This window comes from Larus michahellis, chromosome 6 (assembly GCF_964199755.1).
Source record: "Larus michahellis chromosome 6, bLarMic1.1, whole genome shotgun sequence".
In the NCBI taxonomy this organism is placed as follows: Eukaryota; Metazoa; Chordata; class Aves; order Charadriiformes; family Laridae; genus Larus; species Larus michahellis.
Genome location: NC_133901.1, coordinates 8,736,555 through 8,762,736, shown reverse-complemented (window position 1 = coordinate 8,762,736; position 26,182 = coordinate 8,736,555). Strand labels below are relative to the sequence as shown.

At 43.3% G+C, this 26,182-nt stretch overlaps 2 protein-coding genes across 5 annotated transcripts; one reads left to right on the top strand and one right to left on the bottom strand.

Moving 5' to 3' along the window:
* The first annotated feature begins 1,272 nt into the window (after positions 1-1,272).
* Positions 1,273-25,767, top strand: GFM1 (G elongation factor mitochondrial 1). Of its 3 annotated transcripts, none has more exons than XM_074591254.1 (18): positions 1,273-1,380; positions 2,004-2,156; positions 3,200-3,332; positions 3,540-3,744; positions 4,472-4,588; positions 5,173-5,323; positions 9,189-9,343; positions 10,272-10,356; positions 11,272-11,409; positions 12,116-12,217; positions 12,828-12,884; positions 13,289-13,426; positions 14,414-14,496; positions 21,846-22,008; positions 23,081-23,225; positions 23,697-23,857; positions 24,754-24,807; positions 25,334-25,767. In XM_074591254.1, the coding sequence occupies exons 1-18, from the start codon at positions 1,318-1,320 to the stop codon at positions 25,463-25,465; spliced, it is 2,235 nt and encodes a 744-aa protein (XP_074447355.1). In that variant the 5' UTR covers positions 1,273-1,317; the 3' UTR covers positions 25,466-25,767. The 3 variants fall into 3 exon arrangements, with proteins under 3 accessions (XP_074447355.1, XP_074447356.1, XP_074447357.1); XM_074591255.1 differs by having other exon boundaries at positions 1,298-1,521; XM_074591256.1 differs by having other exon boundaries at positions 1,306-1,555.
* Positions 13,995-21,127, bottom strand: LXN (latexin). Of its 2 annotated transcripts, XM_074591262.1 has the most exons (7): positions 20,977-21,125; positions 19,976-20,110; positions 19,497-19,559; positions 18,698-18,872; positions 18,089-18,225; positions 15,982-16,044; positions 13,995-14,837 (listed from the first exon to the last, which is right to left on the bottom strand). In XM_074591262.1, exons 1-7 carry the CDS (start codon positions 21,103-21,105, stop codon positions 14,742-14,744), a joined length of 798 nt encoding a protein of 265 aa, XP_074447363.1. In that variant the 5' UTR covers positions 21,106-21,125; the 3' UTR covers positions 13,995-14,741. The 2 variants fall into 2 exon arrangements, with proteins under 2 accessions (XP_074447363.1, XP_074447364.1); XM_074591263.1 differs by lacking the exon at positions 19,976-20,110 and having other exon boundaries at positions 20,977-21,127.
* Positions 25,768-26,182: the final 415 nt, after the last annotated feature.

The following is a 26,182-nucleotide window of genomic DNA, read 5'->3' as shown; positions in this document are numbered from 1 at the left end:
TTGTTTGGCTTACTCTATATCACAAAAGGACTTGTGCATTATTTATTTTGGGCTGCTTTGAAACATTCCCATATGAGACACCAATAGCAACACAATGAGGGAAAAATATGCGCCTCAGTTTCCAGAAGGGAAACATGCATTTACCACAAAAAAAGTTTATTAAAAGGAAGCAGATGGGGGTGGAACTTGAGTCTGGTGCTGGCTGGGCTGTTTCTCTGCTTCAGAACTGCTCTTGGAGTCTTCTCTGGTATGAAAACCCAACTGTTCTTGATGCACTTTGAACAGTGGGGGTTTTGTTGGTTTTCTTTTTTTTTAATAACACTTGAGAATATAGGTACACACTATAGCTTCCTTGAGGTATGACATGAACCTTGGCGTGCCACCTGTTCAATAGCCATCACATGCATGCTTTTGATGCTAGATGTGAGAATTTCTCTTTCATCGTGTTGTCTACTAGAAGGAAGTCACACACAGTAACGGATCAAAGAGCTGGGTTATTCTGTTTGTCTGTTTCTAATGCTGACTTAACCGAAACTTTCTTGCTATGTTAACACAACATTCAAAGTGTTATAAATTGGTACCTGTGCTCCACCCAGCATCATCCTACACAAAGGGCTACGAAGATGACCAAAGGGCTGGAGCCCCTCTGCTGTGAGGACAGGCTGAGAGAGTTGGGGGTGTTCAGCCTGGAGAAGGGAAGGCTCCAGGGAGACCTTCCAGCCCCTTCCAGTCCCTAAAGGGGCTACAGGAGAGCTGGGGAGGGACTCTGGATCAGGGAGTGGTATGATGGGACATGGGCTAATAGCCTCAAGCTGAAAGAGGGTAGATTTAGATCGGATATCTGGAAGAAATTCTGTACTGTGGGGGTGGTGAGGCCCTGGCCCAGGTTGCCCAGAGAAGCTGTGGCTGCCCCATCCCTGGAGGTGTTCAAGGCCAGGCTGGATGGGGCTTGGAGCAACCTGGTCTGGTGGGAGGTGTCCCTGCTCAGGGCAGGGGGGTGGAACTTACAACGCAAAACATTCTGTGATTCTATGTCTTCAAACGTTGCCATCAGCGAGCTTCAGCATCATGAATCCTAATTACTCTGTCAAGGTCGCTAATTAAAATACTAACGGCTTCGGTCCCAAGAAATCCTTAGGGACCAGTCCAGCAGGAACCTTCCCCCTCATCCCCTCTCCTCTATCGCGACCCCATACCGCCGTTTCCCAGCTCTCACCGTTCGCTGCCGCTTCCCCCGCCTCCCGGCCCGGCCGCGCTCCGCATGCGCGGTGCCCCGGAAGCGGCGGCGGGGCTGACCGGGGCGGCGGGGACGGAGCCATGCTGCGGGTTCTGCGGGCCGGCCTGGCGCGGCGGCGCCTGCAGCAGCAACACCAGCTGCAGGTACCGGCCGCCGCCATTTCGTGAGGGACGGGACGGGACGGGACGGGACGAGACGAGACGAGGCGAGGCGAGGCGAGGCAGCGCGGGCGCCCTGAGGAGGAGACTGCGAGGGACGCGGCCCGGAGGGGCCGGGCGAAGCCTGTGAGGGCCGAGCTCGTCCAGGCGTGGGGCCGAGGTGACCGCGGGAAGGCCGGACACGAGATGTCGGGTTCCCGCGGCGCGGGGCCGTGTCGGCCTCCCCCGTCCCCAGGGCGGCGGGAGGGAGGTGAAGAGCCGCGGAGGAGGGGACGGTGGCAGGGAGGGAACAGACCCCTCCGAAAGCACCGCAGGAAAACCTGCAGCCGCTCGGTCGAATGAAGTGGAGGAAAAGCAGGGAAGTCCGGGAATGTACAGCGGGATTGGAATGTGGGACTTGGCGCGGAGGGGCTGCCTGGTTTCGCTGAGCCAGGTGTGGGGCTCAGAAGTGGCCCTGTGGGCGCTTGGGGAGGCCGTTTTGCTTTGAATGACCAATTTGCCATACGTTGATTGGAGGCCATAGAAAAACAGTTTGGCTGGAAGTTTATTTGTCGGCACAGCACGCTGTGTTTGATCTGCTCCCGGCTAAAACATCTCTTGCCTTTCAGTTTCTCCTGAACTCCTGCAGGCACTGCTCCTCGGGAGTCCTCCCCAATGAGAGGATCCGCAACATCGGCATCTCGGCCCACATCGACTCGGGGAAGACGACGTTAACGGAGCGAATCCTCTTCTATACGGGCAGGATAGCGCAAATGCACGAGGTGGGTTTTCACAGAATCACAGAATGGTCGGGGTTGGAAGGGACCTCTGGAGATCATCCAGTCTAACCCCCTGCCAGAGCAGAGTCACCCACAGCAGGTTGCACAGGAACGCGTCCAGGCGGGTTTGGAATGTCTCCAGAGATGGAAACCCCACCACCTCTCTGGGCAGCCGGTTCCTGTGCTCTGCCACCCTCAAAGTAAGGAAGTTCCTTCTTGTGTTTAGGTGGAACTTCCTGTGCTCAAGTTTGTGCCCATTACCTCTTGTCCTCTTGCCAGGCACCACTGAAAAGAGCCTGGCCCCATCCTTTAAGTATTTATAAACGTTGATACAAACACTGATATAAGCGTTTTGGAGGAGTCCAGAGCAGAGCTGCTCTTGGAGGCCATTGCGATGTTGCCGTGACTCATTCGAATGCAGGGTGTAGTGCATGGGGTGGGGGAGCCATGCTTGGTGGGCCCGGTGAGGTGCTTCTGGCCAAGCTGGAGAGGGAGTCCTAAAAATATGCTGGTTTCCCTGATACCCCTTTAAAAATAAGTGGGTGGCAAGGAGATTGAAAGTAATCCTTCCTTTACTGCAGTGTTCTCCCTCTTTCACAACGCTTCAAATCTTATTTCAAGACTTACTTCTCCCTTACTATCTCTATGGTAAATATACAATGGAAGATAGATATTTCCTTTGATGTCGTCAAAGATGACTGTGAGAAACAGAGGACATGAGGATGTAATTTTTAGCTTCGGGTGTGTTAGCCTGTTAAATTTACAGTGAAGCATAATTTGCATCAGATTTCTGATAACCTTTTTCAGGAATGATCCTCAGGACAGCAAAATGCATTGAAGTTGCAGGTGCAGCTGCAATAAAAACCAACACCAAACTTGTTTGTATTTCAGGAATTACAAGTGATTCTGCCATGTCTGCTTTTCTTCACTGCATGAAAGATGATGCGCAGTATATAAAGCATCACCCTTGCACATGTGAAATTCTTAGTAAACTCCTGTGGACTAAATTTTTTCTTTTTCTTTTCCTTTTTTTATTTTTTGCTAAGGTGAAAGGTAAGGATGGAGTTGGAGCTGTCATGGATTCAATGGAGCTTGAGCGACAGCGCGGAATCACAATTCAGTCTGCAGCAACATACACCATGTGGAAAGACACCAACATCAACATCATAGACACACCAGGTAATGACAGTTCTGAACGCATTAAGATTCCTGTTCCTTCATGTATACAAAGAGCATAGTGCCATCTTTGTGTTCGTTAGTCACTCAAGTTGAGCTAATAGGACTCTACAGATGGAGACCGATTCTGTTGGCTGTTGCTCTTTTCTGCAGTAATGAAGCTCATTACCTTTTATCGCCTATGAATAATGGGGTTTTTTTGTTACTCAGGACATGTGGACTTCACAATTGAAGTGGAGAGATCTTTGAGAGTTCTCGATGGAGCCGTTCTGGTTCTCTGTGCTGTTGGAGGAGTTCAGTGCCAGACAATAACTGTGAACAGGCAAATGAAACGTTATAGTGTGCCATTTTTAACATTCATCAATAAACTGGACAGACTGGGCTCTAATCCAACCAGAGCTGTGCAGCAGTTGAGGTATTTATCACTTAAAATTATTTGTGAAATAATTCTGAATAATTCATATAGCAGATTAATACTAAGAATATTGAAAAGCATTATCTTGTGGGGTCTATAGTCACAGTTTTGGAGGATAATACCTGATTTGAGGTTAAATCTTAAACTGACCTATAATAAGTCTCCATTTTCTCAAGGAAAACAAGTGTTAGTGTCAGCCCAGGCTTGCAGTGACTGAGAGTGGGGCGTTTGATATTTATTTTGTTGATGGAACTATATTTGGAGCCACTTTGAAAACAACCTTTACATTTTCCGTAGATCCTGATAGCAAACGTGCTGTAGCCCACAGCAGGGAGATGACACAGGGTTGGACGGTTTCTTGTTCGGATACCAGAAGTTCGGATACCCTACCTGCAGCCTTTCTGTGCCTAATTTAATCTGGGAGATAAACTCATTAACATGCATTAAGGGAGAAGCAACTCCCATAATCAAGTAATTAATCTGAAACCAGTTTGCACTGCCTTCTTTCCCATGAAAGCTGATCACTCTGTGGGATACAGAGGGCTGGCAGTCACTCAGGTTAAAATGCAACTAGGCGTTTTCATCAGCTTTGGTAGGTTTTTGGCACTGTCCAAAGAACAAAAGATAGGGATATTGTAGGGATGGGATGTTGTTCAAAGACCATCTGGAGGACATATATAGAAATGACTTTTCTCTTGAACTAATTTGTATTTGCTCACTTTTTCAGATCCAAGTTAAAACACAATGCGGCTTTTGTTCAGATTCCAATGGGGCTGGAGGGAAACTTTAAAGGAATTATAGATCTTATTGAAGAAAGAGCTATATATTTTGATGGTGCTCTTGGGTAAGTTTTGAAACTTGCATATTTCTTAGCTGGAGCAACTCTTCGTATGAGTGATGCTACCTACAGTTTCTCTTCAGAGGTGAAAAAGCCTGCCCTTTAGAAAGTTAGGGATGTAGTTTGTGCTTGGGCTGAAATATCACCCTTCAGCTCTCCAAGTTACAGCAAAGTGATTCTGCAGGGTCAGGTTTAGTGATGGGTAGCTGCAGCGTGAATTGTTGGCTACCTGCAGTAGTGTGAAAGGGTGGTAGCCACGCTTGCCACCCTGAGAAATAGGGGACTTGCTTCATAACGGGAACCGATAGTGTATGTTTGGCTTGAGCTTACTGGGATGAAGATAAGATGTGGGTGAGGTTGTTGAGCAGGTTATCCTGCATCCTTGCAAACTCCTGCCATGAGTGGGAAGAAACTGTCTTCTGCTAAAGCATCAAAGATAACACATTGATGTTCTTCAGTGACTTTTCTTTCAATATCCATGTCAATGGTGAAATCTTTTTGGTCAGGCTGGTCATCACAATAATTAGTGATTGAAAGGTTGATTTGTGTGGTATTCCTTTAGAGTGGTTATGTTATTTATGTATGCGTAGCCAGACTCTTCGGTATGATGAAATTCCAGCTGAGTTCAGAGCTGAGGCTGCAGAGAGACGTCGGGAGTTGATTGAATGCGTTGCTAACTCGGATGATCATCTTGCAGAGCTGTTTTTGGAAGAAAAGATTCCTACAGCTGCTGAGTTAAAGGTAACTTTATTGTGGTTATTCTTGCTGTAGCAGTTATCTCGCTCTTTTGTGTCCCTATTCCCCCTCCTCCCCATACTCCAATAAAAATTCCTGGAAGTCATGAAGAAATCTTGTTCACTTGAGTTCCATGGTGTGAGTGTCACCTCCCACAGGTGGACTTCCATTTCACTCCCTGTTGAAGGGCCCATTCCAAATGTGTTTTTCATTTGCTTTGTAAAGTCCAAGCCTGCGTGTGCCCTTTAGGGACCAGCAAATGGCTCAAAGGTATATCTGGTAATTTTTGTGATTCTGGTGCCTTGCCATGTTACACCTTGATGGGTCTGGCTTGCTTCACATCCCACAGCAGGTCAGTTGTTGAGATGCCATAAGTTGTCTTTGTGCCTAGGAGATCCTGCCTTACTTTGTATTTGCATTGCTTACATCCACCTGAGGTGAAAAGAGCAATACAGTAGAAGGGAGCTGGAATGACTTGACTTGGAGACTCCAGAGGAAATGAATCCAGGTCAAAATACAACTTTCAAAAAAGAAGAGTTGCATTTCTTGAAAGAGGGGAAAAAATGATACATGATTAATTTTATGAAATACTTCAGATATGGAATGGCAAACATGCCAACATAAAGGGATGCTTACAGAAAAGTATTTGTTCTCGGGACGATTTGGTGTCGCTGTTTCTTCAAGCGCATGTCCACATAATAAAAGGCGGTAGGGAGGCCTAGGAAGATCAGCTGCAGCTGTACAGTCTTTGTGCAAGTCCTGCCACTGTTCACTCCAGGATGAGATCCGTTTGGGCAGCAGACTAACGTGGATTCCTTCTTTTAGACTGTTCTGTGTCCAATTTGGCAATCTGCACGTACTGTAGCAATTGTTATGTGGATGGCAGTCCCATCTTTCAGCATAGTGGTTGACTAATGGTGCCTCTTGAATTACTGCGGTGTTAGCTTTAGTCAGGACAGGTGCAAAAGCTTCGCTGTCCTGGTGTGAGCATAGCAGACCCTGTGGTGCATGTGGACCTGCTTCTGCTGTGCCGTGAGCATAAAGGTAATCTGAGGACATGTAAATTTAGAGAAGAAGTGCTAAGCTGGTTTGAATTTACTGCGCAGCCCCGTGGGGTAGGTGTGTAACTCAAGACAACGACCTGTAGCTGTTGACACACAGCAGTCTGCTGGGCTTTGTGCCTTGGCAGACCGTAGCATGAGGGAACCGCGCTGAGGGCTGTATGGTTTGCAGGCCTGGTCTCAACGTGGTTGGGTTTTGCCCTTAATTCATGCTCAGTGTAAGGATTTGTGTGATGCATCTTGCTGTTGGCCACCACCTCTTGCTAGCGTTGGAAGTTAACTTGAGCAGTAATCTTCTAGTGCCTGCTGTTAATAGTTATTAATTAGTCAAAAATTGAAACAGCTACACGAGACCCATTGCTTAATGTGATTAAATAAAAAGTGAGGTCTGAAGAGCCTGTTTCAGTGGGAGAAGCCGTGTAGGCAGACTGCTTTTTTGGAGAGAGCTCCTGTTGGAGATAGAACAGCCTGTCATTGAGCGGTGGTGTTGCATGGAGTCTCCCTGGAGCCTGGAGGCTGCCCAACATGGCACTTGCTACCTCCTTTTGCTTTTCTTTGCCTGCGGCTGGGTGCTTCGTTTGGTAGCTGAAGAAGACAAGCCGAATTGAGACATAAACGTCATAAGCAGGAGCTGTTTCTCTGAGTGGAGCCTGCTAGGCCAGCTGAGTTCGAGTCAGATGGGATCACTGAAGTTGCTACTTTAAAGATAGCTTCGATATTTAAGTCATCTTCTGAGTATTTTGCCCATTATCACTGGCTGGTTGCCTCTGTGCAGTAGCCCTTTCCCTGTTAGGGTTTGCAGTCCTTGTTTGTTTTGGCTGTGTGGGTGATTTAGTGGTAATTATTGTCTCTAAGAAGAGTATGCAGGATTCTGTATATCTCAACTCAACTTGAGACATAAAAGCACAAGGGGTTTTTCGGATGTACCATGCAAATGTATCTCTTATTGATAACCAGGCATTTAGTTATTCCAGTTATCAAATATTATTTTATGAAGCCTGAGCTATTCCTGTTCCATAGCAGCCCTTCTCACTTCGCTAAAGACAGAAATGAACCAGCAATTTTAGAGACCGGTAAGGATCTGTCCTTCACCTGGCAGAGGGAATGGTACCGATGTGAATATGCTCTGTTGTTGTAAGAGGTGAGAGATTTTTAGCAGGAAGCTATTTTTGATAGCTCCTGCTGGGAGGGAAATCTGTTACCAAGATAAATTTGTCTATTCAGCATGCCTCTGCTTCCCACTTCTGAAAGCCAATTAATTACAGCTCTAATGGCTATAGTATTGCAGATGCAGGTTAATTTGTACTAATATGTCCCTGAAGATGGATTTTCTTTCAGTGGCCAGCAGCCAAGTTTCCACTGAAAATATCTTTTTGTGAAAATGATGCTAAGTATCACTCCTGGATGCTACAGCCATAGCATATGATGTTTGCTGAAGATCAGCTACTTAAACATCACCTAATTTGCTGCTTTCTGTAGTGCTGTGCTCAAGGAACCGATGTGTCCCAGGTACTCAGCGGGGCACTCAGTGACAATAATCTTTATGTGAACATAAAATTACTTTTTTCCCCAAGGTAATTGTTAATGAGGATAAATTGCAGTCATGTTGCTTCATTTGAAAACGTGGCGAAATGAAAACACCGGGCATCAACACAGCCATATTTCCAGTGCTCTGGTATATGAGAACAGACGTGGGCTAGATGAGCAGAATTGCTGATGTAGGATTTCTTCCTTGTATTATTTTTGTGAAGTCATTACACCAACAAATTTAAGGAACCGCTCTCTCTGTTAATTATGAAGACAGCTTAACCATCGGTACTCTAAATAACACCCAGATTAGATGATATGGTTAACTATCTTGGCCATCAATGAGGATACATTTCTTTTAGCTTATCAAAGAAGACAGGAGCTGCTGTCGGTTGGAGTGAGGGCCTCAGTAAGCATGGGGAGATGGCATCCTCTAGTGGCAGGGAGAGGTGGAACCGAGGTGGCAATCTTGGCTTGCGTAATTAATTGCAAGGTGGGGAGGGGGGCAAATAACCTCTGTCCGCCGTTATGGAAGGTGGCTATGATCCCTGTTGTGGAAATTGTAGGTGCTCCATTATGCTTTGTAACATTGTGTGGTGCTTGGGTGAAAGGCACTGAATAAGCATGAGATTACTGTGCAGTTAGTTTGTCTTGCTCAGTTTGCTGCGATATCCTGAGAAGATTCCCAGGACGGTTGATGCAACTTCATTAGGTCTGTAGATGAATGCGAGTAGGTTGTTCTGTTGTGATTTTAAGACATTCTTCATCAAAAAATGATGAGCACGGCACTTACCCAAATATCCCTTTCCTACCTAACCTCCTCTTTTAGAAGAGTTTTCTATAGTTTAAAGATATTGAAGCATGTCATCTCACTTTCACAAATTTAAATGTGTATTTTTTCCCAACATAACTCAATAGTGTAAATGAGACATCTAAAACAGAAATGAAGAAATCCTGGCTTTACTAGCAGAGAATCAAGAAACTACTTCTGAATATTTTTGGGGTTATTATTGTGTTTATTTTGGGCATTTTCGTTTTTAAGTTGAATTTAAGATGAGTGGAGAAAAAATACCTCGCGCTTCTCTAGAATTCTGGTGAGCAAGTTTTATGGGAGGCTCTTATGTAAACGGTTGTACAGGAGACTGTGTGGGAGCGGCTGTTTTACTCCAGAAGTAGAGATGACCGGCAATGAGAGAGAGAGAATCTAGCCTGCTGCTTGGTTGGCACTGCGTCAGACTCCTGGAGTTGTTGCCGGAGGATAGTAACGCACTGATATTTTCCAGCTTGCAATCAGAAGAGCAACGCTGAAGAAGTCCTTTACACCAGTACTGGTGGGAAGTGCTTTAAAGAACAAAGGAGTGCAGCCGTTGCTGGATGCCGTCCTGGAATATCTCCCCAATCCTTCAGAGGTTGAGAACTATGCTATTCTTAACCAGGGGTAAGTATATTCATGAGCATACAAAGTGGTCTTGGAATCAGGTTCCAAAGCAGTGTAATACGTAGCAGGAAACATTACTAACAAAATACATAATTTTGCACAAACTTCCAAAACAAAGCAAGCTCATCTCTCGTTTGAGGGTTACTGTTTATACTGGTACTTTTAACACACATTAAATTTGGAAAACACTATTATCTGATGAGAAAGTACTTTAGAAATTAATGGCAACCCTTAAAACCTTGCCTACAGTAGAGGAGAGAGCGCATCTGAAATGTTTTATTCTTTGGATGTGTTTGTTGAAGTAGATGTGCCTTCACAGTTCGGAAGCATGAAACCCAGCATTAGAGCCAGTGAATAGTCCTTAACATTCCAGTCATGGCTTAGGGGTGGCTGCCAGGTCTTTTTAATGTATTTGAGTTGTTCAGATAATATAATAATAGCTAAATAGAAATTGTGCTAATAAATACAGTTGATGGCTTTTTCTCCAAGCGGTTACCTGACTGAGTCCTCAGTGCTGCTCTGCCTCTCGCTGCCTCTGACATCTGCCTACTGGGGTAGACTAAAACTTCTCACGTGGCTTGTGAGCGTTGTCAGTAGAGTTACTGCAATGTCTCTTCACTCTAAAACTGGACTTGCTCATGTTTTGTGTTTGAGCGTATGATTAATTGCCTTCAGGGCAAAATAGTTGAATGATACAAAGGACTAGTGATATTTGTCATAGTTTCGACCTCCTTTTTGGGGTCCGCTGCAGTTTCTTTGAGGTACTTTCTGAGCTTATGTGAGCTATGTATGTGAGCATCATTAAGTCTCTGCTATAAACCTGTGAAACTGAAGGCCCTTGGGACTTTCTGAGGTTGGGTTTATGTTTTAGAGGAGACTGCCATGTTTGATTCATAACGTAAACTCCTTCTTCATCCCTGTTTTTAAGGGATTCTGAGGAAAAATCCAAGTTTCTGTTGAACTCTGCTCGTGATGATTCCCAGCCTTTTATCGGCCTCGCTTTTAAACTGGAGGTAAGCTGTTACTGGTTTCTTTTCTAGTCTAGCAAAAACAGTGGAGAAGCAGGGCATTTCCTGCAAGAACTGTTGGTGTACCTAAGTCCTACATGCACTGAGCTGGTGGCTTGCTGTTGATGCCTGGGCAATGCCTTTCATTTTTGGGGAAAAGTACACATTTAAACCTTTGTATTTTTAGTGTATCTATTTGTGCATGTGATGGCTTTTTTACTTGGTCACTATGTATATGGTAAAGCTAAACTGAAAGTTTCTAGAGAACAGATGCCCAGGACGTTACCTAGCTGACTTTATTCAATTGCTTGCAAGTTTCTCATGCTACCAATATCTGACCTCTGCAGAGGAACTGCAAAAGTTGTACTCACATTGTGTTATCCCTGAAGGAGAAAGGAAGGTATCCAGATCCATTATTTGTGATTTGAATAGAAAACAGATTGGGTCCAAACAGATAGTACTACCAAAACTTATCGTGGAACAAATTTAAAATTGGTTTAAGTTCAATTTAAATTTAACTTAAAAAAAAAAAACAAACAAACCCAAACCAGTTTCAACCATAACATCCACACATGTATCAAGAAAACACGCGGTTTTAACCAAACAAATTATTTGCCACCTAGAGAGTAGCAGTTCAGATTTTCATATGGAAAGTGGCTGGCCAAATTGCTAGTTGACGTATGTGTCTGTTGGGAAGGTTTAGGACTGGTAAAATTGGAGAAGAAAATTGCCAGGAGATGCCAAGTTCCATTCCAGAGCCAAGTGAAAGCTGAGACTGTTAAAAAAAAGTTCCATTTACATGTCTAGTGTGTAAATTCAAAACAGAAATATTTCTTCAGTCAGTGCAGATCATGCTTTGAATAGTAGTGGTCTTGACTCCCAGGAGGTTTATATCTGATTTTTAATGAATTTTGATTCCAGGCTGGCCGTTTTGGGCAGTTAACTTATATTCGAGTTTATCAGGGGATGCTGAAGAAATCTGATTATATCTATAACACCAGGACTGGGAAGAAAGTGCGTGTACAAAGACTCGTCCGTATGCATTCAGACAACATGGAGGTGAGTGTGAGAGGTACAGCCCACAGGGATTGCCTTTTGAACCATTCTTTCTAAACAAGCTTCTTGCTTTTCAGCTATATTTGAAGGATGTGATATATCAAACTTCTGCTTTTGTTGTTAATTCATACTTGCCTGTAGCACTTAGAGCTCTACAAGAAAATGGAATGATCTCTAGTGTATTATTTCCACTGAAGTGGAAGAATCTTTGCCCAAGAAGCATTATAAATTGTCTTTGAGGTGATAGCTAAAGAAAGCTAGCTGTGGTGATACAGAGATAAGATATCTCTGTATCCTGTACTTCTGGGAGAGGGGAATTAGGATTGGCAAAATATACAAAAAAGTTTCCTTCTGTGTGATTACTGAATAAAACTCTTAAACTAAAATTGATTCTGAAACTTGTGCAAATCCTGCCCTTCTCTGTTTAAGATTCCTAAACTCTACAGCTCGGTCAGGACTGCCTGAAACACGGTATGTTGCTTGTTTCACATCCTTGCACTAGAACAAGTTAGCATCCAATCTGAGGTCTCCTTTTTGTGCTTTGAATAAAGAGATAAAAGATTTGCAGAGCATTTTATCAAAGTTGGAATTTTCAAAGGACCTTAACTTCAAGCTTTTAAACACAGTATTTATATATCTTCTTAAAACCAGGTGTAGTTTGTAATATAGCTTTCAGTGTTATCTAAACAGTAAACTTTTCTTTCTTAAGGATGTAAATGAAGTTTATGCAGGAGACATATGTGCGCTGTTTGGAATTGATTGTGCTAGTGGGGATACGTTCACTGATAAAACCAGTACTGACATTTCCATGGTGAGTACACCTTTTCGTCTGTATGTTTCATGCATTGGAATTTACCAGGGTTTTGTTGTAAAAGTTTGTAATCGCTTGTTCAGTTTAAATATATTTTGATGTGTATGCAACTGCAAATGTTTTTTGTTATAATTCAAGGAGCCTGAATATATAGAAGGTATGGTATGTGCAAGAGAGATACACACTTGTTCACTACGTTTGACATCAAATGTTATTTCAGTGTTAGTGAACTGTTCTGGGCTGTTAGAAGTGGATGCTGTTACCCCAAAGTATTACGCTATGTATTTGTATGTGTATTTAAATACATCAGTTTTAACCTGATAGGAAGCCGAGTCTTCTAACTAGTGTGAAATCCAGAAATCAACTCTCACCTAGGAAACAGCGTTGGAAATACTGTGGTTGGCAGTACACGTGCATTATGTTACAGCCTTGTAGCTCAGGAGAGTTGCCAGATTTTGTTACCCTATAATATTAGATACAAGCTAGATAAGTAAAACAGTCATCCCTGTTTGTAACCCAGAATCTTTGTGACCAAACTTTTCTGGAAAAAAAGCATCACCAGGTGCAGTGGAACTTGATTGTATGATCTCTTCCTTTATGGTCATTGCAGGAATCAATTCACATCCCTGATCCTGTCATTTCAGTAGCCATGAAGCCATCCAACAAGGTAGGAGCCTGTAATTCAACTGCTTTCTGACTGAGTTAACTTTCCTCTGCTGCTTTCATTATTTTATGTAAGTTAGCAGTTAAATATGGAACCACAGACTAAAACGAGCCGTGTTTTAAAATGTTCTATCCAAAGTACTTAAGAACACATCGATCATTCAGCACGTGACTGTGTTAGATGGTATCATTTAGCCATCAGGATGCATGTCTTTGACCTGCATAAACGTGGACTTGAAGTAACTCGAGGGATAAATAAATTCAGTTACAAATGTATAGCTGTGTTTCACCAAATAACCTCATGAGAGTAGAAATGCTAAGCAGCTGATGGGAAAACTTGACGCCTTTTTGTTGCGTGACTTCTGGATGTTGAGTTAATGTTTCCTTTTGTGTGTGACTGTTTTTCAGAATGACTTCGACAAATTTTCAAAAGGCCTGAACCGCTTTACAAGGGAGGATCCTACTTTTAGAATCCATTTTGATGATGAGAGCAAAGAGACCATTGTTTCAGGAATGGGGGAACTGCACTTAGAAATCTATGCCCAGGTAATTTGGAAAGCAGATTCCATGGGCTCTGCTTTTGACTGTTCTCCCAACCAAGAATTCTCCTTTCTTTCTGGCTAAGAACTAAAATGTATCTGCAGATGGGCTAACTGATGCCAGCCTTTATGACCAATTTTGTAATTGGGTGCCTGAGCACACGTACGTTTACAAGATGTTTGGAGGTGCTCAACTCCGCTTGCTTTTGTGTAAATCAAGGTTATCGTGTGACAAGAATTTTGAGATCTTCCTACTAGAAAGCACCGTGGCATTAACATGAACAATGCCGGCTATTTAGGGAAGAGCTTTAATTTCCCAGTCAACTTTTGAAGATTCTTTCTCTCCAGTGGTTCTATTTTGAAGGCTTGTAAACTATTTAAATGAAACCTCTGCCTGGAATACTTTTATTTTCTGGTTCAAATCCGTAAAAAAATGTATTAAGCACTATGCTTTGCTTTAGCAGCCTTTGCTTATAATTAATTTTATGGTTAGCTGTTTCCTACAGGAGAGAGAAATATTCTGTTTCTGTGTTTTTAAATGTATCATTCCATAATAAGAGACAATGCAGGCAGGAGGGAATAGTTACAGTGATCTATTTGTTTCTTTCAAGTTGATGCTTATAATTTATTTTAGTCTAAGACAATAGATGTATCTGAAATGTTGACAAAATGAAGAAAAGATGGCTTTTGTCTTGGAAAACTTAAACTTGAGTAAAATAATTATTGTTGTTCCCTTTTCCTGTAGTTAAAGCTATAGCCCCTAAACAAGGATGAGTACGGAATGACAGTGAATTATTTGTAACATTTAAAAAAAAAAAAAACACAAAAAAAACAAACAAACCCCCACCAGGACCCCAAAAATCAATCCAACCCCAAGGTTAACCCTGATTAAGCTTCTCATTTCAGAAAGACTCAAAAAGAAAATAATTTCCAACGTATTCTTCCAATGGAAGAACGCTGCATTTCATTCTGGTTTGTTTTTTTTTCCCTGCAGCGAATGGAAAGAGAATATGGTTGCCCTTGCACCATGGGAAAGCCAAAAGTTGCCTTTAGGGAGAACATCTCCAAACCTGTGCCGTAAGTATTTGTTCTGGCAACAGAAGTTTTTAAAATTTATTTTGATGCAGAACTTGATTACGTAGCAAAAAAAAGTGCCTTTCGAATTATCAGATCAAAGCATGATGTACAGGAAACTGTTAATGGAGGAAGGACTTTCTTCTTGGTACCTTGATTGCCAGTCCACTCAGACCAACTTATCTGCCCTCCCTTCAAATGCTTATTGTAGCATTTGAGCTTCTTCCATGGCGGTATCAGGTGGTCTGTTATCCCGACACATGTTTTGGCTGACAGCTGTCCTGTGTTACTTGAACACCATGCTGTGGGTGCCAGAGAACTGTCATTTGCCAGGGAATGATCTCCTGTGGGTAGAAAATACAACTGTAGAAAGTGAGAAGGTATTTTCTTTGCACAATACTGATCAGGAATTGACTGCTATGATACAGCCATACCTGGACTGATTATAAGTAGGTTGCTCAAGCACTAGTAACAGTGCAGGGTAAGCACTGTAACACACACTCCTGCTGAACTGTCCAAATATCTGAAGTTCTCCTGCAAGCTTTTTCAGCCTGTGTTGTGCTCCCTACTGCTGCAAGTACATTTTTCTTTCATTAGGCAAGTTTTGCAGCTCAAGCATGTCTATGTTAGACCCCTCTTACTGTTAGTGCTATTGATAATTTGGGACACCTGCCCCTCACCAAACAGGGCACAGTGAAGAACCTACGCTTTTGTTCTGCAATTAGTTAGCTACTACTTCTCGGGAATTTTTCTTCATAGAAAACTTGGGATGTAAAACCACTACAGATGTCCCAACTGAACTGAGAGTGCAGCAGGGTAGGAAGCAGTGGAGCTAGAAGCAGGGAGCGAGATCTCTAATTGTTCTCAGTGGATGATTTATTACAGGAGGTTGCACAATCAAGGAGAACTCTTTCAAATTTTTTGTGTTTTTCTTAGGAAAACACTTGCTCAGATCAGAAAATTAGGATGCAGAATACCATAGAATCTAAGTACTGTTCTGGGAACCAAAGTTTCTGCTGCTTCTGGGAGCTACTGGGGTAGATGATGCCTCTGTGTACTGGTTCACCATCACTGTCCTCTAGTGTAGAAGCACTCTGCAGCTCCAGCTGGAATGCAGCGAAGCGGTCCAGGATGCTGGCAGCTGCTTCTTCCCTTTATCCCTGGCCAGTTTGGCAACAGGATCTCCCAAGAGGAGAGGGCTGTGAATGACCAGTGTGTTGAACCTCTGCCATTCCCAAGAAGGGTCCAGAAATAGCTGAAAATTACTGTCTGCTGACACAAGGTGGAGACCTGGTGTCTCCTGCTTGCATAGGGGCAGAAGACGGTAATGCTGGGACAGATAGTCATTGTTTGCCTAATCTCATCCCGTTTGCTAACTGACCTGCAGGCAGCAGATCTGTGACCGCCCCACCATCTGCGTGTCTCAGCTGGAGGTTACAGAGTTGGCAATCTTAAAACAAAAAAGGCTTTCTAGAACCAAGACTTTACCTGGGACACCATGTCATGAAGTAGAATCATGTAGTCAAATTCAAGATATTCATCACTTCTTTTCTGGAAAGACAAAATGAAAAGGGTTAAATCTGGGGCTTCCACCATCTTAAAAGTAGTGAATCGGTTCTCTGGCAGCTTGTGTTTACAAATAGAGCAGATGGAGCTTAGTCACTATAACAAGACAAAGAGATACTGTTTTGTATTTCTTTCAACTCCAAAACTGCGTTTGAGAGACTGAATGTGAAACTTCAAACTGTGCTAATTCCTCCCTTAAAGAAGCTAGATATATCTCAACTTCAGGAACTCATTTGGGAACGGAACACCCGATTCTACAAGGTGTTAATTTAACCCAAATAATCCTAAAAAACTGTCAGTAGGATAAGACTTGGAACGCACTCCAGAGGCCTTACAGTGGATAACAAGTTATCAGTTTGTGTGATTGTGTGAGCGACAGAATACGCACCGGCCTTTAGAGTATATTCTTTACGTATCTATTCTTCAGGGAAAAGAAAAGGAACAAAATTACTAAAGAGATGACAGCTGACTTAGTTTAAATTAAGTAGACTACTTAGTTTAAACTAAGTAGTCTTCTGTCTCCCTTATCCTTAAATTCATCTGGTTTGTTAAGGAGGGTTTTTAAATGTTGCTTGTGCACAGTCCAGCAGCACCTGTGAACTGCTTACAGATTGCCATCAGAGGGAGCAAAACATTAACAAATCGTGCTCCCAGAATGAGTTTCTGCCCTTTCCTTTATACCCCGAACTTCATGGGACTTCACTGGCTGTTCTGAGTGGCAAAACATTGAGGCTCTGGAAGTCTGTCCTGAAGACTCCTGATACGTGGGTTTTCTAAATACGAAGTCCTGCTCCTTTATCCTAGCTCACATACTAAATTTCCTTGAATTTAAAGTTGACCATCCTTTTAGAAGTTATTCTTAACTCACAGTGTATTTTCTCCAAATAGAACAGAGAAGAACTGGGAGAATCTATAGAATTCTATTAATTTAAAAACAAACCCAAAAACTGCGCTCTGATGATAATTTTTCTGAAAGGAAGTGGCTTTATCAGTTAAGCCTGATCCAGGCAAGAAGTCTGCAAGGCCTGTTGATAGTGGCAGCTAATGACTCAGTTAATTTGAATAGCTGTAGTGAGATTTGCCAGTCTTTTATTTCTTAGCTTAGGGCAGATCCAGATCTGCTCAAGATAAACACCTCACTTGTAACCACTCAGAAATAAGCGAAAATAGAAAACATTTTGTCCTGAAGTATTCTGTTCCCTTTCTGTCTTGTGACACATCTTCCTGAATTCAGTTTTCTTATCATAAACTTAATTGATGCTCATCCTGTTAGTATAAGTGATGCAGCTCAACTAAAAATTAATTTTATGTTCTCCCCCCCCCCCAGTGTTAAAAATCAGTAAAAGTAAGTTTGGGAAGAACAAAGTAAAAAAGCTAATGGTGAGAGTGGAATTACATCAGTATTTTCTTTCTTGATTAGCATTTTGAGGTGAACTAGCAAATGGCTGGAGACTGCAGTACTGCAAACAAAAGCGACGCAGATTGTGTTTTATTGAATTTGAGGGGCAGCCCATTGTTATTTGTCTAGACATGGCTATCGCAGAGATGTCAAGCAGTATTACTGTGACTGATTGCTAGATCATGGTGTAGATCAAGAGATAAAGTACCATATTCCAGTGCATCTTATGCAGATGCAAGAATACTGTCAGCTGGGCTTACACTACAGATGAAAGGCAGGAAAGTAATATAAAACCATAACCAACGTGATGACCTCCAAGTGGAAGAGTCAATTTTCTTAACTAAATAAGCATAGAATACTGCTCTTGCCAAGAAGACACAGCTTCTATAAGCAAAATTTATGAAGAGGAGGAGTGATCTAACTAAACACTCAAGCATTCACTATTTGCTAGAGGAAAGGAGTAGGTGGAATAAAACCCAAATACTGGCATAAAAATGAACCAGGCCAAGAAAATCAGACACAGTTGAGGTTTCTTGCTTAAGAACTTACCTTCAGCTGTACTCTAGTACACGCCACACCTGCTTAGCTCTTAAATGCTATTTTTCTTGCAGGGCATTGATGGTAACTTACCACTTGCTTCACATGTTTAATTTGGGCGAGTTGGAACTTAGTGTTTTCCGTTGAGTTCTGCCATATCACATAGCCAGAGGCGACCCACGCTAGCAGGTGGATGGGCTCCATTTCTGGGGGCACATTGCCGTGGCTGTCTGGCAAACAAAATGAATAACATACATGAAGCAAGAGTCGTGGAGTTGCAGCCATTAACAGAACCTCATCACCTAATAGTAGGGTTTGGTGGTAAAAGTCACGCGCTTATGTTCCTTGCTGTGTCAGAGACCTTCCACAGCCACAAACAGTGAGCAGGACGCTGGTAAAGGGAGAGGTGACAGTAGCAGGAGGCTTCCAAGAACAGTCACATGCAAATCACGTATAGCTTCTGGATTTCAGAAATGAGGAATATATTTAGTAGTATTGTGATTGATGCACCAACCTAATAAGAGAAAGCAAAGCAGCATGTGTTGAGAGTAGGGCTAATGGCCTGAGCCCCTCGGCCCCTGCTCGTTTGGAAGGGGCTCCCATACAGATTGTGGACCACCACCAGCTGAGCTCAGGTTTGCTTCTGGCCATGGAGGACATGGTCTCAAAAATTTCCTTCTCGCCCAGACCCCTTCTTTGTACCTGGTATGTTTTCTGCCACAAGCTCTTTTTCCAGGCTCTTGACTCGATTGTAGAATATGTTATCTGCTTCATCTGTGTTCTTAAGCTCTCCTTCAAGTGTGAATTGCACATCTGGAGCAATGTTTTTGTTGCCCAGATGATAAAGAACCTCAGCAGTGCAGTTAACAGTACTGTCCTGTTACAGAGTTAATTATGGGTATTAATACTTGATTAAATACATTTGTAATATTGGTAATTGCACTTCTAAAATGTTTTTTCCTTCTTTATGTAATTGCCATTTCCTCTGAGTCTGGCCCATAGAGATTTGCGATTCTTTAAGACAAGGTTAAATTCATAGTATTTCTGTGACTCTACCATAAGGACAGTTCTCTTTCTGCAGTGATAGAAAGGGCAGTGTTTGTGGTGCAGAATGTCACTTGTGTTGTCACTCTTCAGCTGGGAGTAGTGGGTTCAAATAATTCCAATTTGAAACTGAACGACACTGAAATGTCCTTGTTATCCCTCAAGCATTTCCTTGTGTCATAGTACTAGGTATGAGATGTTCGGGGTTTTTATGGTGTAGAAAATGGGGGTTCCCTTTTGGTAAAGTTAAGCCTTTTGTTTTGTTTCGGGTTGTTTTTTTTTTTTTTTACCTGATTTGCAGTATAGAAAAAACTGAAGCACAGTACCAGCTATTATTAACTGGCGGGCCCACTGGCCTCAGCTAGGATCAGGAGCATAAAGCGATGGCTTTTTATTACACATCAGTAGTGCCAGCTTCTGCCCACAGAATGTATTAATTAAATAAATCTGAACTCACTTTGTCAAGGACGTCTTCTAATTCCAATTCCAGATAGTACTTATGCCCAACATCATCGATGTCCTAAATAAGGAAAAATTAATAACATTTATTTTGTAAATTGAGTTATTTTGCATACCGAAGCACACTGCAGCAGTGCCATTCTCTGCAGGGCCTGTGCAGAGCCAGGATATTCTTTTATTTCTTCCTGCTGTATTAAGATCACTCATTTAATATGCATCTGGTGCAACATTTGATTAGTAACTCCTCGTCCATTCCTACTCTTGTATACTACTTAATTCCCATATTTGGGCTCCCCGTATGATTCTGTCCAATAATGTGCTGCTTGGTTAAATATTGAGGTAAGAGTCTTGGGTTCCTTATATTATTTTGCACTTCATTATGAACTGTATCATGTCATATTTTTTGGGGAGTATCTGCAACAATGACTTAAAGCAAGCAGGTTAGTTTTGCTATAACCCCTGTTCTAGCAGGTTTACCAGCAAATCCAGGTAGTCACGAAAAGAGCATCCTCCTCCCAAGTGAGGTTCAGTAGCCACCGAGGTTGTTCCCTTGCCTGTTGGAGGCAGCCTTGCCTTGCCCTCATCAGTTCTATGTGGAGCAGTTGACACATGCTGGAGAGAAAGGGATGCCATCCAGAGGGACCTGGACAGGCTTGAGAGATGGGCCCATGCAAACCTCATGAAGTTCAACAAGGCCAAGTGTAAGGTCCCGTGCCTGGGTCAGGGCAATCCCAAGCACAAACACAGGCTGGGTGGAGAATGGATGGAGAGCAGCCCTGAGAAGGACTTGGGGGTGGTGGTTGATGAGAAGCTGCGTGGCCAGCAGGGCGAGAGAGGGGATTCTGCCCCTCTGCTCCACTCTGGGGAGACCCCCCTGCAGTGCTGCCTCCAGCTCTGGGGCACCCAACATAAGAAGGACGTGGACCTGTTGGAGCGGGTCCAGAGGAGGCCACAAAGATGATCAGAGGCTGGAGCCCCTCTGCTGTGAGGACAGGCTGAGAGAGTTGGGGGTGTTCAGCCTGGAGAAGAGAAGGCTCCGGGGAGACCTTAGGGCCCCTTCCAGTCCCTAAAGGGGCTACAGGAAAGCTGGGGAGGGACTCTGGATCAGGGAGTGGAGCGATAGGACAAGGAGGAAAGGTTTTAAACTGAAAGAGGGGAGATTTAGATGAGATATTAGGAAGGGATTCTTGACTGTGAGGGTGGTGAGACACTGGCCCAGAGAAGCTGTGGCTGCCCCATCCCTGGAGGTGTTCAAGGCCAGGCTGGATGGGGCTTGGAGCAACCTGGTCTGGTGGGAGGCGTCCCTGCCCAGGCCAGGGGGGTGGAATTGGGTGGACTTTAAGGTCCCTTCCCACCGAAACCGTTCTGTGATTCTATGAATTCCTGCCAATTTCTCCCTCCACGGAGACAAGCTGGCCCTTGGACGAGCAGATAACCAGACACCGGTCCCGGTCACCCCCCGCCCCCCCGGCCCTCACCTCCCTGCGGGCGCGGCGGAGGCTCCGCAGCGCCAGCCCGCGCCCGGGGCTGCCCCGCCGGTAGCAGAGGTAGCCGGTGGCCAGCGCTGCCGCCCGGCTGGCGAGGCCGTGGCTCAGCGGCACCTCCATGGCGGCGGGACCCGCTTCCTCTTCCCGTAGGAAACGGACGGGGCGGAGCGCGGCCGGGCCGGGACCGCGGCCGGGACCGGGGCCACCTCCTCCCGCCCCGCCCGGAGCTGCCGGGCCGAGGGCGGTGCGGGGACGGGCCGTGACAGGCGGGGGTTGTCCCACCGCCGGGGAGCCGTGTGTCCCCCCCGGCCTGGAGCCCGGCCACCCCAGCTGGGTGGGACAGGGGGTGGATGTTTCAGAGAAACCTCATATCCCGCCAGTTTTAACAGTTCATATTGACGATTTGCCCCCCGATTACCCCCTTGTTCAATGTCTGCACCGAACATCAAAGTACTCTGTAGGTGGAAACTGTAGGTATGTGTGGAAACAACAACAAAAATTACTGCTATTCACTCAACAACAAGCATAAGCCTAAAGGTAAGCAGGCTTTATTAGCCTTGCTTGCCACACAGAGAAGCAGCTTGTTTTTGTGGTTGTTTTTGGAGAGATTTAACCCATTACAATCTCTCAGCTTCCTGCTTGCAAGATGAAGAATGGTGAAGAACTCCCTCTTTGGGCATTAAGTATCCTCAGCTGCTGTTTCTGCCGCTGCAGTGGCATTTAGCCGTTTTGGTTACATGTAACCAAATGGAATAAACCAAAATGGAGAATGGGAACTTTTTCCTTAGAAAACTGCAGTTAGAGCATGGTTTGTGTAATGAGTAACGCGGTATTCTCTGGGGGGATTTGTTTGTTCTTAGGTTTGAATACATACACAAGAAACAGACAGGCGGAGCAGGCCAGTACGGCAAAGTTATAGGCGTTCTTGAGCCCCTGGATCCGGAGGACTACACAAAATTAGAATTTGAAGACAGAACCGTTGGCACAAATATTCCAAAACAATTCATTCCTGCTGTTGAAAAGGTACAAAGTGTTTTGTGTGTGTGTACGATACGAAAAATACCGATTCTTGTTGCTTTCCTGCTATGCCATCTGCGTTTACTGTGACTGCCTTGCTCCAGGCAAGGAGGCTTTTCCTGTTACCTCAGTGGAAGCAGAGTCAAATTTGTGTGGCTTTGCTTAATATTTTACATTCCGAGGTTTTCCACTTAATTTAGAAGCTGCTGTTTGTTTTCTTTGGTGGTGTGTGCTTGCTCTATTTCCATAGCAGTGCAGCACTCCAAGAAGTAGGCTTTCCTACTTTTTTTTTCCCTACAGTCAAACAAGCCTCCTCCTGTCGAATCTGCTTTTTAATGGCCCTCTTCTGCTTTTGATTGTGGCCACGTGATTGTCATCTCTAACCCCGAAATATGTAACGTTTTTGTGATTTCGCTGAGGCCAGTTATGGAGGAAACTGTAATTAAGCTAGATTTCCTGCATGAATTTCTAAATATTCTTTTTCATCTCTTCTGTGGTCTTCCTCTGTGTCTGTCTCTCTGTAACTGTGTAATTTATCACATACTGCTTTAAGTAGTACCTAGCATAATCTCTGAATTCCTAAAATAATTCCTTCATTATTCCATGATGCAAGACTTAAAAGCTTTTTTCCAAATCCTGGAAAAAGCATGTATTCTTAAAGGAATCTTGTTCTTCATTCCAGTGGTTAGAGTAGTTCTTTCCACGTGGAGCATTCTTTCAGTCTTTGGTCATACAGTCCCTTAACAAAGCAAAATCCTGAGTACGTTTCTTTTTCTTGTACTTTTGCTTGTTACATGATTTCTGTTTTTTAAAAAAAAATATCAGTATCAAACTGAGGTGCCAAAGAATGAGATACAAAGTTTTCAGACACTTGGGAATGACAATTTTTCCCCACTGTTACTTTCTTCATTATCTTATCAAGCAAGAAGGTCCATTGGGTAGATACGGGATTCCTGGCGTTTTTGTTATTGTTGTTTTCTCTTTGAAGTTGAATGTCTTTTATAGGCTGTTGTTAACGCCACCTTTGTAAGCTTCATTTTTGTCTACAAACAACTAACTTTGAGATGTTATTTGACAGGGATTCCGAGAAGCGTGTGAAAAAGGTCCAGTGTCAGGGCACAGGATATCTGGAGTCCGGTTCGTCCTAGACGATGGTGCCCATCACATGGTGGACTCTAATGAAATCTCTTTCATCAGAGCAGGGGAAGGAGCCCTGAAGCAAGGTATAAAGCTAGTCGTTAGAACGCATAATCCTGCTGGCTTCTGTATTGTCAGAGCTAAATTTAACGAGCTCTTTTCTATGGGTTTGTTTGTTGCTGCGTGTATCCACACATGTATTTAAAGTGTGGCCAGTTTTGTAGAGCAGAATATATGCAAGAGTTTATAGAAATTTTGAGGGAGGCACAATAATCCTTTTAGTTGTCCTAGAATAAATAAACACCAACAGCTTCATTCTTAGACGGGTATGAAAAGAACATTTTATCAAACTGTCTGCCTCCCAGCATTGCAGTCTTGGGAATAAAAGGCAGAGGAGCTGGAATTCCACATAGCTGATTATTGTTTTCCCCCACTGATGTAAGAAACGCTTAGCATTAACCATGAAGCGCTTCTTTGCCATGTATAGGGGTGTCTTGAATTATACCAGGTTTGTTCTTTGATGTTTGATTATTTAGTTAAGTGGTTTTTTTCTCCAGCTATGGAAAATGCTGCCGTGCGTATACTTGAACCTGTTATGGCAGTGGAGGTGATGGCACCCACTGAATTCCAAGGAGCAGTGATAGCTGGAATTAATCGCCGTCACGGAGTGATCACAGGACAAGACGGCACAGAGGGTTACTTTACTCTCTATGCTGAGGTTTGTGTTCTTCACTGGTTCCTGACCGTTTCTTTTCCTGCCTTGCCTTTCGGCTCCATTACTGTTTTGCTTATTGACTAATATGCGTAAACCTGTAGCCAGTTTTTTCAGTGGATAAACACAGCATTAGTTTTTCAGTGCATAAGCATAACATTAATTTTCAGCTCGTACACTATTGGTGAACCTGTTATCTGTCTTGCTCCAGAGAAGCCAACTTAACGTAAAATCACATGGTGGCAGAGAAAGGAACAGAACACCGGTTTCTTGAGACGGGCTGGCGGTCCTGCCTCAGAGGGCAAGACACCTGTGCGGCAGTAGAGGTGCACAGAGTTCAGGGGGAAGGTCTTTTTGTCAGCTGCCTTCCTCCAGCTGCTACCTGCATTAACTGTAATAATTGCAGATAAATGCAAATGACTTGCTGTCAGTGTCCCTTCTTTTATGTCCCTTCTGAAAATATATTTGTTCTCACGTGAGGTCGTATAGAAGTGTACGTCTAACAGTGGTGGTAGGGTGAACTGTTTCAGTGAAGCCTTAGCTAATGACAAGCCGCACCCTGCGTCACTTCTGCTTTATGAATTGTGTCTAGAGCCGCGGTCTCGAGATATTTCAAGCGTTACGATCTCTTATCTGGTGACGCAGGTTGCTGAATTTGGGATGCTCTGGTATCTGCTGCATTCACACTCTAAAATTTTTGGGGTTTCTTGCCGAAAACACGTTATGAATATAAATTAGTTTAAATAAAAGGTACTTCACAAAAATACGTCATTTGATCAGTACTGTTTACAAAGACCACCAGATTTTGATGACTCTTTATATCATAATTGAGATTAATTGGATGATAACACAAAGCTGATGGAAAATTACCTTTTTACAAGAATAGTATGCTTGGATTTTAGGTGCCACTGAACGATATGTTTGGATACGCCACTGAGCTGAGGTCTGGCACAGAGGTAAGTATGCTCAGTACTTTTTACTAGAACATATTTATTTCTGTAAATCAAGTGTGCTGATTTGCATCATCATACACATAACATGTGCAGCAGTAAAAGCGATAAAAATCAAACCAAAATGCAGAATAGGTGAATAACCTTAGCATTTTTACTGTTACTTCAACTGCTTTTTAATTAACATAGCTATCATTAGCTATGTCATTTCTGGCCAATAAGTTGTTTCGTACTTTGAGGAAAAGATTCAAATTTGCAACTAGTACAAAGTGATAGGTATCCGTAAAGGTATTGAATTCACAGGCTGGAAAAGTTGAGGCATTAAATTACAAATGTCTGCAAGTAGAAGAGATTTTTGACAGCAGTGCTCACGTTATTAAGATGTGCTTCTTTAATGATATATGTGCTTATTGAATGCATTTAAATCTGGCGAGTTTGTGTATTATTTCACAGATTAGGGTGTGGCCGATGCCCTAAACAAGTTTATATGTTTAACATCCTCACTTTGACCATTCTTCTTCCAACTCTACAGGGAAAGGGTGAATATACAATGGAATACTGTAAATATCAACCATGTTCGCCCAGCACTCAAGAAGAAATTATTAACAAGTACCTCGAAGCAACAGGACGACTTCCTGCGAAAAAAGGCAAAGCCAAGAGCTGACTTTTTTCCTCTTGAGCATATTGAACAGTTTTTCACAATCTTCTCTAAAAGCTGGGTTGCCCAAGCAGTAGAAGCAATCAAGGCTGGCTGGATAAGTGCAGGCTGCAGTGGGACTTGGGCTTGAAATTTCATCGTAATATCCTTCCTTTGTGGTATTCTCAGAAGCCACCAGAAGATTACAACGGAATTGTTCACGTGTAAATGCTGCTCCTTAACAAAATATATAAATGTTAAAACACTGGTGATAATTTGTCTTGAAATTTGTCTTAATCCATTTGCATTAAAATAATTTTATTTTTTTACTTAATACATCATAATTTTCTAATTAGGCTAGTTGCTGTTTCTCTGGTTTTGAATTTTTAAAAATTTTTAAGAATTTTAGTTTAGGAGACTAAACTAAACTAACTGTGAGCTGCTGGACAGGCATGGGGGGTGAATTGTCATCCAGTACTGAGCGGTTTTCACATACGTGCTCCAAGCGCACATCCTTTAGCTCCTGCTTTTAGATTATCCAGTTCCAGAGAAGGAATGTCAGCTTTCCCTCCTCCTTCAGAAACAACATTAGCAGCCTCCGAAGTCCTAACGAACTGCGCAGAGTCATCTGTCACTGCGACTTGCTTGTCACCACATCTGCTTATCACTGATGGTACAAGGCATTTGAAAAGAGTTGATAATAATACGTGTAGAAATTAACTCTTTCCAGAACTATGAACAATG

What these genes read in the sequence shown, in the direction of transcription:
- GFM1 (XM_074591254.1), top strand. Translation starts at nt 1,318, where the DNA reads ATGCTGCGGGTTCTGCGGGCCGGCCTGGCGCGGCGGCGCCTGCAGCAG. An exon ending in TGCATTCAGACAACATGGAG is followed by an intron (nt 11,410 to 12,115) that starts GTGAGTGTGAGA and finishes TTCTTTCTTAAG; the next exon opens with GATGTAAATGAAGTTTATGC. An exon ending in ACTTTACTCTCTATGCTGAG is followed by an intron (nt 23,858 to 24,753) that starts GTTTGTGTTCTT and finishes CTTGGATTTTAG; the next exon opens with GTGCCACTGAACGATATGTT.
- LXN (XM_074591262.1), bottom strand. Translation starts at nt 21,105, where the DNA reads ATGGAGGTGCCGCTGAGCCACGGCCTCGCCAGCCGGGCGGCAGCGCTG. An exon ending in TCCGCCGCGCCCGCAGGGAG is followed by an intron (nt 20,111 to 20,976) that starts GTGAGGGCCGGG and finishes CTTTCTCTCCAG; the next exon opens with CATGTGTCAACTGCTCCACA. An exon ending in TTCATGACATGGTGTCCCAG is followed by an intron (nt 14,838 to 15,981) that starts GTAAAGTCTTGG and finishes TTCTACCCACAG; the next exon opens with GAGATCATTCCCTGGCAAAT.